The 15,459-nt window shown below is 45.0% G+C and overlaps 1 protein-coding gene across 1 annotated transcript in view; it reads right to left on the bottom strand.

Moving 5' to 3' along the window:
* Window positions 1-708: 708 nt before the first annotated feature.
* LOC310863013 (trypsin) overlaps window positions 709-15,459 on the bottom strand; it is a gene marked incomplete at both ends in the record, with an annotated part of 16,122 nt that continues 1,371 nt past the window's right edge. Inside the window, 4 exons of the mRNA XM_083771135.1 lie at window positions 709-858; window positions 3,022-3,279; window positions 3,701-3,842; window positions 8,841-8,991. Coding sequence (XP_083627261.1) covers window positions 709-858; window positions 3,022-3,279; window positions 3,701-3,842; window positions 8,841-8,991 — 701 coding nt within the window. The remainder of the gene's footprint in view (window positions 859-3,021; window positions 3,280-3,700; window positions 3,843-8,840; window positions 8,992-15,459) is intronic.

Raw genomic sequence — 15,459 nt, 5'->3', positions numbered from 1 at the left:
GGGGTTAGGACAACTGTGCCTTTTCGAGGAGAGGTCAGAATAAATTATGGACCTTAGATGATTCTTCGCCTCAACTGCTCACTGGCCAACAATACAAGCATGGGAAATAAAATCACAAACCATCAACAAACTAACAAACTGCCTGTTCAAATTGTAGCGTTTTATGGTTGTTCTTACCGAGTTTCACTTGAACGCGTGAAGTGATTAATTACTGTATTCTGTGAACCCCGTGAATTGTTGTGGTTCTCGTTTTTTATTAATATGTTTAGATTAACTCGTCCGCACCTCTGTTGAAGTGCCCGAGCTTAAATTCGAACTACCCAGAAATCCCGTGTCACGTGACACACGTGTATGTTTTGCTATAGAAGCATGCCCCCAGTGGGAGCAGAGCTTAGAGCAGAGCTTAGAGCAGAGCTTAGAGCTCCTGCCCATCGATTTGGAAGCGGTAACAAAACAAAAAAAACGTTGAAAGCAGTAATATTTATTTGAGCGAGTTTTGCGGTAGTAGTAGTAAATGATCCATCCGTGTCCCAGTAGTGGCCTTCTCCAGTCCCAGCCTGGTGGCTGGGACCGGTGGCTGGGCTTGGAACCGGACCACCTTGAGCCGGCCGGATCACACTCAGCCAGGTACCATCGGCCATCTCCGGAGGCGGGCGATGATGATGATGACGATGAGCCCTCGGCGGTACCGTTGGTTGCGTCTCTCGGCTAGCCGTGCTGGAGGTACCAGTTGATCCACACCAGGTAGTTCCGGACCTTGGTGTACACGCCGGGATAGTGAGGGTTGGCACAGCTGATCCCCCACGACACCACGCCCTCGAAGGTACCGTTACAGACCAGAGGCCCGCCAGAATCCCCCTGAGGACCACAGAACAGTGTTACCGTTACAGACCAGAGGCCCGCCAGAATCCCCCTGAGGACCACAGAACAGTGTTACAGACCAGAGGCCCTCCAGAATCCCCCTGAGGACCACAGAACAGTGTTACAGACCAGAGGCCCTCCAGAATCCCCCTGAGGACCACAGAACAGTGTTACAGACCAGAGGCCCGCCAGAATCCCCCTGAGGACCACAGAACAGTGTTTCAGACCAGAGGCCCTCCAGAATCCCCCTCAGGACCACAGAACAGTGTTTCAGACCAGAGGCCCTCCAGAATCCCCCTCAGGACCACAGAACAGTGTTACCGTTACAGACCAGAGGCCCTCCAGAACCCCCTGAGGACCACAGAACAGTGTTACCGTTACAGACCAGAGGCCCTCCAGAACCCCCTGAGGACCACAGAACAGTGTTACAGACCAGAGGCCCTCCAGAATCCCCCTCAGGACCACAGAACAGTGTTACAGACCAGAGGCCCTCCAGAATCCCCCTGAGGACCACAGAACAGTGTTTCAGACCAGAGGCCCTCCAGAATCCCCCTGAGGACCACAGAACAGTGTTACAGACCAGAGGCCCTCCAGAATCCCCCTGAGGACCACAGAACAGTGTTACAGACCAGAGGCCCTCCAGAATCCCCCTGAGGACCACAGAACAGTGTTACAGACCAGAGGCCCTCCAGAATCCCCCTGAGGACCACAGAACAGTGTTACAGACCAGAGGCCCTCCAGAATCCCCCTGAGGACCACAGAACAGTGTTACAGACCAGAGGCCCTCCAGAATCCCCCTGAGGACCACAGAACAGTGTTTCAGACCAGAGGCCCTCCAGAATCCCCCTGAGGACCACAGAACAGTGTTACAGACCAGAGGCCCTCCAGAATCCCCCTGAGGACCACAGAACAGTGTTACAGACCAGAGGCCCTCCAGAATCCCCCTGAGGACCACAGAACAGTGTTACAGACCAGAGGCCCTCCAGAATCCCCCTGAGGACCACAGAACAGTGTTTCAGACCAGAGGCCCTCCAGAATCCCCCTGAGGACCACAGAACAGTGTTACAGACCAGAGGCCCTCCAGAATCCCCCTGAGGACCACAGAACAGTGTTACCGTGATTTTGTTGACTAAACTGTATTTTGGGAGGCCTTGATGGTGTCGTAATGGTAGATTAGACACTTGGGCTGCAGTCTGGAAAGTAGCAGATCTACAAGTTCACAAGTTGTCACGCTGCGACGCGCCGTGAGCTTGTCATGACGCGAACCCTAGCATTCCCCAGAATTGGAATGCTAGCAAGTGGTTAGAAGGCTTTCTGATTGATTGACTGAAGTATTTATTGACAGTCTGCAGAATTACAGTACAACTCAATACATTTACTGTTAACTGTGAAGAGTGGACGACACCATAAAGCATTAGACTTGTTTACAATAGGGTCCACCATTTTCAATTCATTAAAAACATTTAGAGACGTACGATTATACACTTCTATATAGCCAAAAACAGGAAGTCATCATAGCAGGTAAAAAGGGAAATATATACAGTGAGGGGGGAAAAGGGGTGGGGGGGGATTCAGATTGTATGGGGGCCAGTTTCTAATTGCAGCTCTCCGTAAGTGCCCTTTGAGAGCAGTTTTGAAGGAGTCAAGGGATTCACATCCCATTTTGGGCGGGAACCCCTTTTGGTGTTAGCATCATGTTATGCTTTAGCTATATTGAAAAAATATCAGATCTACAAGCTCAAGCTTGTAGGTCTGCTATTTTTGAAAAATCAAACTGACTGACATGGAAACATAGATTTTTCAGAAAACTGTCAGGATGTAGAAGACATTTTTAGAATCTGATCTCAGGTCAGAATGGGTTAATGACTGTTGGTAGGGCGTTCCTGATTCATATCATTCATCCTTGTCCAGCTGACGTTTGTGTGTATGTGTGTTTGTTTGTTGTCCTCCTCACCTGACAGGAGTGTGTGTGTGTGTGTGTGTGTGTGTGTGTGTGTGTGTGTGTGTGTGTGTGTGTGTGTGTGTGTGTGTGTGTGTGTGTGTGTGTGTGTGTGTGTGTGTGTGTGTGTGTGTGTGTGTGTGTGTGTGTGTGTGTGTGTGTGTGTGTGTGTGTGTGTGTGTGTGTGTGTGTGTGTGTGTGTGTGTGTGTGTGTTCCTCACCTGACAGGAGTCTTTGCCTCCGAACTGCGACCCGGCACAGATCATGTTTCTGCTGATCCTGAAGTAGTAGTAATACTGACACCGGGGGATGAAGTCCACGTCCACGGCCCTCAGCTCGCGGGCCAGCTGGGAGCTGTAGAGGCTGGTCACCCCCCAGCCGCTGACCCGGCACTCTGTGGAACGGGTCAAGGCCCGCGTGTTGGCGTCCGGCAGGCTGGCCAGCTGCACCCTGCTGTCGATGGTCGCTGGCCGGTCCAGCTGAGAGATGGAGACGGAGGTAATGTATATCAGTCTATCGATTAGTTGTTTGGTTGATTTAATAGTTTATGAGAGAGGTAAAGGTCTATTCATTGCATTATGAATAATATGCACTCGCCATGAGCCACTTGATCAGCTTGAAGCTCATAGTGCACAGTGACGCACTGTGAACCTGTAGATCGGCTGTTATCACATTTTATACATTTGAAAACTTGTGAAAACTTGTGAAAACTTGTGGACAATCTGCATAATGAGTAGGCCTACTTTATACTTTTGGTACTTCGAGTATACATTTTGATGGCAACACTTTTGTCCTTATACTCAACTAAATGTACTCGTAACGGGGTATTACTTCATTGCAGTATTGATAGTTAAAATAAAGAGAGTTTGCATACTTAGATTTACTTCTTCTCCTACTGACCTTGAGTAGCATGATGTCATTGTCGAAGGTCCTGTAGTTGTACATGTAGTAGACCAGGACTCTGGAGACTCGGAACTCCTGCTCATGACCATCGACACCGTAGAGGCTGTGTTCCCCAAGCACCACTTTGACCAGGTGTCTCCTATGAGAGTAACCAGACCACAGCACAAAGACACTTTGACCTGCTGTCTCCTACAAAACCACAGCACAAAGACACTTTGACCAGGTGTCTCCTATGACAGTAACCAGACCACAGCACAAAGACACTTTGACCAGGTGTCTCCTACAAGAACACAGCACAAAGACACTTTGACCAGCTGTCTCCTATGACAGTAACCAGACCAAAGCACAAAGACACTTTGACCAGCTGTCTCCTATGAGAGTAACGAGACCACAGCACAAAGACACTTTGACCAGCTGTCTCCTATGAGAGTAACGAGACCACAGCACAAAGACACTTTGACCAGGTGTCTCCTATAAGACCACAGCACAAAGACACTTTGACCAGGTGTCTCCTATGAGAGTAACCAGACCACAGCACAAAGACACTTTGACCAGCTGTCTCCTATGAGAGTAACGAGACCACAGCACAAAGACACTTTGACCAGCTGTCTCCTACAAGACCACAGCACAAAGACACTTTGACCAGCTGTCTCCTATAAGAAGACCACAGCACAAAGACACTTTGACCAGGTGTCTCCTATGAGAGTAACGAGACCACAGCACAAAGACACTTTGACCAGCTGTCTCCTACAAGAAGACCATAGCACAAAGACACTTTGACCAGCTGTCTCCTACAAGACCACAGCACAAAGACAATTTGACCAGCTGTCTCCTATGAGAGTAACGAGACCACAGCACAAAGATGCTTTGACCAGGTGTCTCCTACAGTATACAAGACCACAGCACAAAGACACTTTGACCAGGTGTCTCCTGCAAGACCACAGCACAAAGACACTTTGACCAGCTGTCTCCTACAAGACCACAGCACAAAGACACTTTGACCAGCTGTCTCCTACAAGAAGACCACAGCACAAAGACACTTTGACCAGCTGTCTCCTACAAGAAGACCACAGCACAAAGACATTTTGACCAGCTGTCTCCTACAAGACCACAGCACAAAGACACTTTGACCAGCTGTCTCCTACAAGACCACAGCACAAAGACACTTTGACCAGCTGTCTCCTACAAGACCACAGCACAAAGACACTTTGACCAGCTGTCTCCTACAAGAAGACCACAGCACAAAGACACTTTGACCAGCTGTCTCCTACAAGACCACAGCACAAAGACACTTTGACCAGCTGTCTCCTACGAGACCACAGCACAAAGACACTTTGACCAGCTGTCTCCTACTAGACCACAGCACAAAGACACTTTGACCAGCTGTCTCCTACGAGACCACAGCACAAAGACACTTTGACCAGCTGTCTCCTACAAGACCACAGCACAAAGACACTTTGACCAGCTGTCTCCTAGAAGACCACAGCACAAAGACACTTTGAACAGCTGTCTCCTACAAGACCACAGCACAAAGACACTTTGACCAGGTGTCTCCTACAAGACCACAGCACAAAGACACTTTGAGCAGCTGTCTCCTACAAGACCACAGCACAAAGACACTTTGACCAGCTGTCTCCTACAAGACCACAGCACAAAGACACTTTGACCAGCTGTCTCCTACAAGACCACAGCACAAAGACACTTTGACCAGGTGTCTCCTATGACAGTAACCAGACCCCAGCACAAAGACACTTTGACCAGGTGTCTCCTATGACAGTAACCAGACCACAGCACAAAGACACTTTGACCTGCTGTCTCCTACAAGACCACAGCACAAAGACACTTTGACCAGGTGTCTCCTATGACAGTAACCAGACCACAGCACAAAGACACTTTGACCAGGTGTCTCCTACAAGAACACAGCACAAAGACACTTTGACCAGGTGTCTCCTATGACAGTAACCAGACCAAAGCACAAAGACACTTTGACCAGCTGTCTCCTATGAGAGTAACGAGACCACAGCACAAAGACACTTTGACCAGCTGTCTCCTATGAGAGTAACGAGACCACAGCACAAAGACACTTTGACCAGGTGTCTCCTATAAGACCACAGCACAAAGACACTTTGACCAGGTGTCTCCTATGAGAGTAACCAGACCACAGCACAAAGACACTTTGACCAGCTGTCTCCTATGAGAGTAACGAGACCACAGCACAAAGACACTTTGACCAGCTGTCTCCTACAAGACCACAGCACAAAGACACTTTGACCAGCTGTCTCCTACAAGAAGACCACAGCACAAAGACACTTTGACCAGCTGTCTCCTACAAGACCATAGCACAAAGACACTTTGACCAGCTGTCTCCTATAAGAAGACCACAGCACAAAGACACTTTGACCATCTGTCTCCTATGAGAGTAACGAGACCACAGCACAAAGACACTTTGACCAGCTGTCTCCTACAAGAAGACCATAGCACAAAGACACTTTGACCAGCTGTCTCCTACAAGACCACAGCACAAAGACAATTTGACCAGCTGTCTCCTATGAGAGTAACGAGACCACAGCACAAAGATGCTTTGACCAGGTGTCTCCTACAGTATACAAGACCACAGCACAAAGACACTTTGACCAGGTGTCTCCTGCAAGACCACAGTACAAAGACACTTTGACCAGCTGTCTCCTACAAGACCACAGCACAAAGACACGTTGACCAGCTGTCTCCTACAAGACCACAGCACAAAGACACTTTGACCAGCTGTCTCCTACAAGAAGACCACAGCACAAAGACACTTTGACCAGCTGTCTCCTACAAGACCACAGCACAAAGACACTTTGACCAGCTGTCTCCTACGAGACCACAGCACAAAGACACTTTGACCAGCTGTCTCCTACTAGACCACAGCACAAAGACACTTTGACCAGCTGTCTCCTACAAGACCACAGCACAAAGACACTTTGACCAGCTGTCTCCTACAAGACCACAGCACAAAGACACTTTGAACAGCTGTCTCCTACAAGACCACAGCACAAAGACACTTTGACCAGGTGTCTCCTACAAGACCACAGCACAAAGACACTTTGACCAGGTGTCTCCTACAAGAAGACCACAGCACAAAGACACTTTGACCAGGTGTCTCCTACAAGACCACAGCACAAAGACACTTTGACCAGCTGTCTCCTACAAGACCACAGCACAAAGACACTTTGACCAGCTGTCTCCTACAAGACCACAGCACAAAGACACTTTGACCAGGTGTCTCCTACAAGAAGACCACAGCACAAAGACACTTTGACCAGGTGTCTCCTACAAGACCACAGCACAAAGACACTTTGACCAGCTGTCTCCTACAAGACCACAGCACAAAGACACTTTGAACAGCTGTCTCCTACAAGACCACAGCACAAAGACACTTTGACCAGGTGTCTCCTACAAGACCACAGCACAAAGACACTTTGACCAGGTGTCTCCTACAAGACCACAGCACAAAGACACTTTGACCAGCTGTCTCCTACAAGACCACAGCACAAAGACACTTTGAACAGCTGTCTCCTACAAGACCACAGCACAAAGACACTTTGACCAGGTGTCTCCTACAAGACCACAGCACAAAGACACTTTGACCAGGTGTCTCCTACAAGAAGACCACAGCACAAAGACACTTTGACCAGGTGTCTCCTACAAGACCACAGCACAAAGACACTTTGACCAGCTGTCTCCTACAAGACCACAGCACAAAGACACTTTGAACAGCTGTCTCCTACAAGACCACAGCACAAAGACACTTTGACCAGGTGTCTCCTACAAGACCACAGCACAAAGACACTTTGACCAGGTGTCTCCTACAAGACCACAGCACAAAGACACTTTGACCAGCTGTCTCCTACAAGACCACAGCACAAAGACACTTTGACCAGGTGTCTCCTACAAGAAGACCACAGCACAAAGACACTTTGACCAGGTGTCTCCTACAAGACCACAGCACAAAGACACTTTGACCAGCTGTCTCCTACGAGACCACAGCACAAAGACGCTTTGACCAGTTGTCTCCTACAAGACCACAGCACAAAGACACTTTGACCAGGTGTCTCCTACAAGACCACAGCACAAAGACACTTTGACCAGTTGTCTCCTACAAGACCACAGCACAAAGACACTTTGACCAGCTGTATCCTACAAGACCACAGCACAAAGACACTTTGACCAGCTGTCTCCTACAAGAAGACCACAGCACAAAGACACTTTGACCAGCTGTCTCCTATGAGAGTAACGATACCACAGCACAAATACACTTTGACCAGGTGTCAAAGTCCCCCTTATCCCTAAACTTATTTGCCATTTTTTACTATTTTAAAACATTTAAAAATAGTTCAACTAGCCAATCTACATCGACTTAGCTTGTATAGATCGGCTATTTGTATTATTTTAAAGTGTTTTAAAATAGTAATATTTATCCCTAAAATAAGTTTAGAGATAAGGGGTAAGGGGTAAGGCGCAAGATATAGAGCTGTGTTTTCAGAAAACTGTTAGGATTTAGGAGACATTTTTTAGAATCGGCCTCAGTTGTAGTGCCACCATTTTTTTCCACCCTAAAACATGATCATCAGGTATTATTACAATATAAGGGGGAAGAACTTTTTCCAAAAAGTGTACAGTATTTGTTAAAATCATGCTTTTATGTGGACACGCCCACCAGTTCATTAAGTATGCCTGGTCTGCCTGGTGGGTGGTGATGGGTGGTGATCCACCTGAACTGAAGCCGCACCCACAGCTGTAGTTGTATGATAAAGGGGGAGGGGTTAGGGGAGGGGCTGATAGTGTGGTGTCACTATATTACTGTTTACTTCATTGGCCCGTTTGACTGTCAAGGGTTCAGCCTCCAGGAAGAAACCCTAAATACAAAGTTAATACACCATTGCACATAAAAACAACTCCAGGGTGTCTAATGAAGTACTGTCACCTCATAGACACATGAAAAACTGGAAAAATACAAAAATTGTGGCACTCCATCTTTAACATTTTACGAAATATACCCACAATGACGTCATGTCAACATTCAGGCGGAGTGTCACATTGCTGTTTGAGAATACAGCTTACCTAACATTCTACATGTATACAAAGTGCAGTAACTCACGGCCTCCAGCAGTGGGCGGCAGACACCACCCACTGCGGGTGGATGAGGGTGGCTCCACAGAAGTGATAGGACCTGTACTGCAGAGAGGCCTGGTATGGGATGGAGTACGGTGCCACCTGGTGGCCTCCGATGATCCTGCCTGCAGACACACCTATTGGGAAGAAACACACATCACTTATTGCAGTGCAGGCACGTGCACACATAGACATCAAAGGGGGCTTCAGCCCCTGCCTTTTACCCGTCTGTAAAACAAAGCTGACCTTTCCAGACCACGAATGCACCATTTACTACATGGTGAAAGGAATGCAAATGCCACTCCTCTCCTCTCCTTTCCATGCCGTACCGAAAGGCAGCATTCAGGAGAATTGCTTTTTTTCCCCAAAGTCTCCTGAACTTGAACACAGAACTTTGCGTTGAACAAATTTGTTTCCAAATCCATGTTGTATACACACCGCATCTCCACTAGTTAAAGAGTAATAAAGACTAATTCTGCGCCCGGAAATAGCTGATCTACAAGCTCTCAACAGCTGGCCTGTTCTGACATCATTCTGATGTCTGCATAGACTCCATATATGGGCATAAAAGGGACACGGACATACTGTAATATCCGGGTGGGGCATGCATTTACAACTTGCATCGTTCCAAGTAGTCCAGTGGTTTTCAATGCCTTTGCATATCAAGGTCCATTATTTATTCATTATTAGAGCATTTATTGAGCCACGAACCACCATTTGATGAGACGTAGCCTTGCAGACCCCAAACTAAAGCATTTTGTTAACGTTGGATGAGAATGTGTCCACATATTGACGTGGTACCATAGGAGAGATAACAGGCGAAATCAAAGTAATTCTCTTAATTGTTTGCGTAAATGAAGTAGCCTGTCCAAAAGGTTTTAGAGATAGAAAAAAAAATTACCTCGTAAAAAACCCTCCTTAACTGTGATGTGGAGAAGAGCCAGGAGGAGGAGCAGTGAGAGATGAGAGAGTTGAGCCATCGTCCTGAAGATTTCTACCAACAAGAGAAACACAAGAGTAGCTCGTCATCTCAAACACCAACACAACAGGCTCTTTATTATATCCTATAATTATATCCTTTGGAGAAATGCTTCACTTGTGTTTGCACGTTGCATTCAATCAATAAAACTCATGGAGAGTGTAATGATAACGGCATTGTTAACGTATACTCTGTGGTACTCTTATTATCTCATACCAAAGATTATAGACCACAAATGTGACTGCATCTGGCAAAAAGGCCCTCATTTCGACCAGAGTAATTTTTCTGTTTTTTTTTTTTTTACAGATTATTAAAGAACATAAGCTTTCATATGATATATCATTCAATTAAATGGAAAATATTTGAAGGAGATATGACCATTTATAAATGATCGTACCATTATACCCAAACCTGAGTAAAAAATAAAATTTAGTTTATTTTGTCATTTTGTGCCTTTTCATTCTAGGCGAGATGAGGACCATTTTGTCAGGTGCAGAGTCACAGATCCTTTCAGATTGTGGACCTACTGTATAGCCAATGGTTTACAGTTCATTAACTGACCTATAGCCAATGGTTTACAGTTCATTAACTGACCTATAGCCAATGGTTTACAGTTCATTAACTGACCTATAGCCAATGGTTTACAGTTCATCAACTGACCTATAGCCAATGGTTTACAGTTCATTAACTGGCCTATAGCCAATGGTTTACAGTTCATCAACTGACCTATAGCCAATGGTTTACAGTTAATTAACTGACAGTTCAATCCCTTTGACTTCAAATAATGCAACGTTATTCTGTCGGGTTGAAACCTCTTATGTCCAAAACCAAAACTGTTACTTTTCAGGATTCAAAATTCAAAGCCATCAAAAGTAGCAGATCTACAAGATGTAGATGTACTGTAAACATGTGGTACAGTTGTAGAACCCGCAGCTGTAGAGATGTACTGTAAACCTTTTACATTTTTCCTGTTAGTTATTGGGACCCACTAGAATGAGTATTTTTTTTCTTTGTTTGCTACATTTAAAAGATGAAAACTAAATCTGCCATTTTTTTAAGCAGTAGTGAAAATGCAGAAGTACAAGCTCACAACTCGACGCGTTGAAGAATAGACCTGCTAGGTTGGGTCCCGGGGCAAACAGACAGTTTCACATACCTGTATCTGTATCTCACACTGGATAATAAATAGACTTAGGTTTGATCAACACATTACATCGATCCAGTCACGCTTTCAGCATGTATAAAAGGAAAGGAAAGGTACCATGTTTACCCAGGGTAACTGGACTAAGCTCAAGAACTTGTTTACAGCCAGGCCCTGCTCATAGAACATTTCATGGTAGAGGTTCAATGCCTTGTCCAAGGGCACTTCAGCGGTGGTGATTTTAACCGGGGATACGAACTAGCGACCTTCCGATATCAAGACTGCTCCGCAAACCGTTCGGCCACCGCTGCCTCATGACATCCGTAAGTCAAGATCATTATTGGTTGTTGCTCCTCGTCTTCTGTTATTATTGTACAAAAGTATATCCAACCTGTTCTGTTACTGTTCTGCATGTTTCTACAACAGGCCTAACAGAAACAAACTTTTCAGTACTACCCGTATTGCTTCCAAGATCATCGGACTTCCCACAGTCCCCCACACTTTCTGAACAATAAGGCCATCACACGGCTATAGCACTTTCAATATCAAATAACACCGATAATCCCCTGTATCGCTTTTTTTTTTAATGATTTTAAATAAAGCATACAAAATCCACATGACTTACACAATAGAAAAAAACAATCCTTTGATATACAAATAAAAATAGTCCCATATCTCATGGAACTTCCCTTTGACGTTATTCCTCCTGGCAATTGAGTATTCAAAAGATGCCGCTTCAGTCATAAGTTGGGTCCAGTCTGTGATCTCTGGCGTAGCAGAGCTCTTCCAGTTTCTCAGTATCAACCTAGCTACAGTAATAAGGCCTGCAGTCACCAATGCATGTTGTGCCTTGGTGACCCCCTGTGGCAGCACCGTGCGATCTCCCAAGAGACATAACCTTGGGCATTCTGGTAGTATTAGCCCTGCATCCAGTCTCCAAGTTTCCCCAGTCCCTGTATCGCTTCTTTAACCTCATGCCGTCTGGACAAAGATAAGGAACCTTGCCATGGAAAAAGGTCCGTTTTAGTAGGAGTTTTGTCCCCTCAGCCATAGCGGCATTACACGAATTGGCCCGCCGATAGGATGGTTCTGTAAAAATATATTATAAATAATAGTTGCCTTACCTCAGCAGTCACCTGAAAAATATATTATAAAAATATATTATAAATAATAGTTGCCTTACCTCAGCAGTCGACTGAAAAATACATTATAAAAATATATTATAAATAATAGTTGCCTTACCTCAGCAGTCAACTGAAAAATATATTATAAAAATATATTATAAATAATTGTTGCCTTACCTCAGCAATCAACTGAAAAATATATTATAATAGTTGCCTTACCTCAGCAGTCAACTGAAAAATATATTATAAAAATATATTATAAATAATAGTTGCCTTACCTTTCTTAAAAAGAAAAGGAAAAAAAACACTGCTTAGAGCTGCTCAAATCCCCCTGAGATGCTTTCACACAACACACTCACACACACACACACACTCACACACACATGATACACACACACGCTTAATGCTCAAGGTCCGCGCTCAGGTCTGGTGACTTTTATACTGTCACCAAACACTCACTCTCTTACTGTATACGCATGTGCATGTGCAGAGACATGTGTGCATGCACACATACACACACACACACACACACACACACACACACACACACACACACACACACACACACACACACACACACACACACACACACACACACACACACACACACAAAGAGTAGACATGACCTAGTACTACATGACAAAAGCGAAGTCTTCTTTTTTAAGGCCCCTCCCTCTGAAGCCATTGTTTGCTCGCGTAGCATTGACGCTATTGTAATAGATATTGTAATAAAAAAGCAATCAATCAATCTACAAGCTATAATGCTACTTTTGATACTTTTGTGCGATGGCGTACCGGCCCGTTTGATCAGGGGTTTTCAACTGATTGTGAACCAGGGACCACCACCTTGACTAAGAATCAACCTGGGGACCACTGTTGTGTTGCAATGGGATATGGGCTGAGATTAGTGCTTTCGTAATACTTGCTATGGAATACTGTTTCTCAAACAATGGTCCACGGACTTAACTGATATACAGTACTGACACGTGTGGCCCTATCTTGGGCATGCCTTAACCTTTATCCCTAAACTTTTTTGCTCTATTTTACTATCTTGAAAAATATTTTCAAGATAGTAGCCGATCTACATCCACACATTATGAGCTTGTAAAACTATTTTAATAATAGTAATTAATAGTAATATAATATAGTAAAAATGGCGAATCCGTGCAAGATATAGCACATGATGACATGATTATATGGGCACATTTCCTAATAATGATGACTCAATCAGGCAAGCTTCACCACTTCACCCTTCTTGAGATTCTATCTCCCTTTTCTGTGGAATTTCTTAACCTCAGACTTCCCAGTAATTCTGACAACATTGACACACTTCCACGGAACAAGTGCACAAAAGGTTTAGTGCACAAAAGGTTTAGTGCACTGCTCTGTGGAAGAAAATACAAACTCTTCACTTTGCTACATTACTAAATGCATGGTCAGGGACCACATGCAATACCGTCACGGACCAACAGTGGTCCACGGACCACCTGTTGAAAACCCCTGCATGAATCCGTTTAATCCCAATGAATGTAGTTTGTTGATATCATTTGGTTTAAAAGGCAAAAGCATTTGGAAATGCAAATTACAGATCGAGTGGAGTATACTTTTTGTCGGCCCTATACGTTTTTGAATAATCTGTCTGTCTTTTATATTGACTGGCTGGAAATGAAACATGTTCAGTGACTGTACTGTATAATTCTAAGCTGTGTGTGTACTGTATGTTTTGACAGGATATACAGTATGGAGATGAGATGCTGCTGGAGGTCTGAACTAGAGAGAAAGATCCAACGTTAGACCCTGCCTGGCCTTTGACCCTTTGACCTTTGACCCTGCCTGGCCATCACTTACACAACTGATGACATCAAGTAGAAGACGGCTCAAAGTAGGAACCTTGAGCAAGACTCTGAACCCCTGATGTGCAGGTTGGTGCCTTGCATGTTTCCTCTGTCATCCTTTAATCACATCAGTACACACACATCTTACAACAACAAAATAATAAGGTCATGAATACAAGTGGCGGAAATGAGTTTTCTCCGACGGGTGACTGGCAAGTTGGCAACCTCCCTTAGAGATAGGGTGAGAAGTTCAGTCACGCGAGAGTGACTCAGAGTAGAGTTGCTACTTCTTTGCCTGGAAAAGCTAAACAAAATGTTTAGCTTTTTTCTTTTTTTTTTACCATCCTTTTGAAGACCTGGTTGCTTATTTCTCTTGCGAAATCTGGCAACACTGGTGCCAATCTACGACGGCACCATGGAATAGGAAGTATGTGTTCAAAGGATGTGTGTGTGAGGTGTGTAACCGGAGGGAACAGTCTGAAAGAAAATGTAATTACGGCACAAAAGCACAGATTCTAATCTAAACCTGTACTTGTCTATGTGAGCTTCCTCACATAGACATGAAACACTTTTGTGTTGTTTACAATGTTGTCCAAAAAGGCTTTTACGCCATAGATTTAATTCATTATCAAAGTTGTCGTCCAAAGCTGTGGCCAAAAGTTCTCAGGAAATGGTAGATGGTGCATTTATATAGCGGCTTTTATCCAAGGCGCTTTACAGAGATTGTGCATTACACACACACACACACACACACACACACACACACACACACACACACACACACACACACACCTTTACATAGATTGTGCATTACATTCATCCATTCACACACACATTCACATAGATTGTGCATTGCATTCACACACACACACACACACACACACACACACACACACACACACACACACACACACACACACACACACACACACACACACACAGATTGTGCATTACATTCACCCATTCACACACCGATGCCGGAGGAAATGCAAGGCACCAACCTGCACACCGGGAGCAATTATAGGGTTGAGAGTCCTGCTCAAGGACACTTTGACACTAACTCTGGGGGAGCCCACAGGGTTCAAACCGGGAACCTTGCGGTTCCCATCCGGTCACTCTACCGCTGAGCCACTGCCGCCCATAAATAAATTGTTTTAAGATCAACACAACTCTAAACCTCATCGAAGAGATGTCCCGATACTGTATCGGGTCATATCGGGTCATATCGGTATCAGTGAATATGCCAGTCTAACCACAGATCCGACACAGGGGTAAGGGGGTTGACACTATGGCAGGTAAATAAAATGTGGAGTTTGCTTTGGAGTTGCCAAAACTGCAAGTGAAGTTATAATATAACACGATATATATATATATATATATAGCTATAGCTAGATAGCTATAAACACAACACGACATCACAACACTGGTATCGGTATTGGGTATCGTTATCGGCTAACACAGACATTGTGTGATCGGATCGGGAACGAAAGAAGAAGTGTATCGGGAAATCCCTAATCATCACTTTA

The sequence above is a fragment of the Protomyctophum parallelum genome (assembly GCF_964188405.1).
Source record: "Protomyctophum parallelum genome assembly, chromosome: 8".
NCBI lineage: Eukaryota > Metazoa > Chordata > Actinopteri > Myctophiformes > Myctophidae > Protomyctophum > Protomyctophum parallelum.
This window is presented reverse-complemented; position numbering and strand designations above follow the sequence as displayed.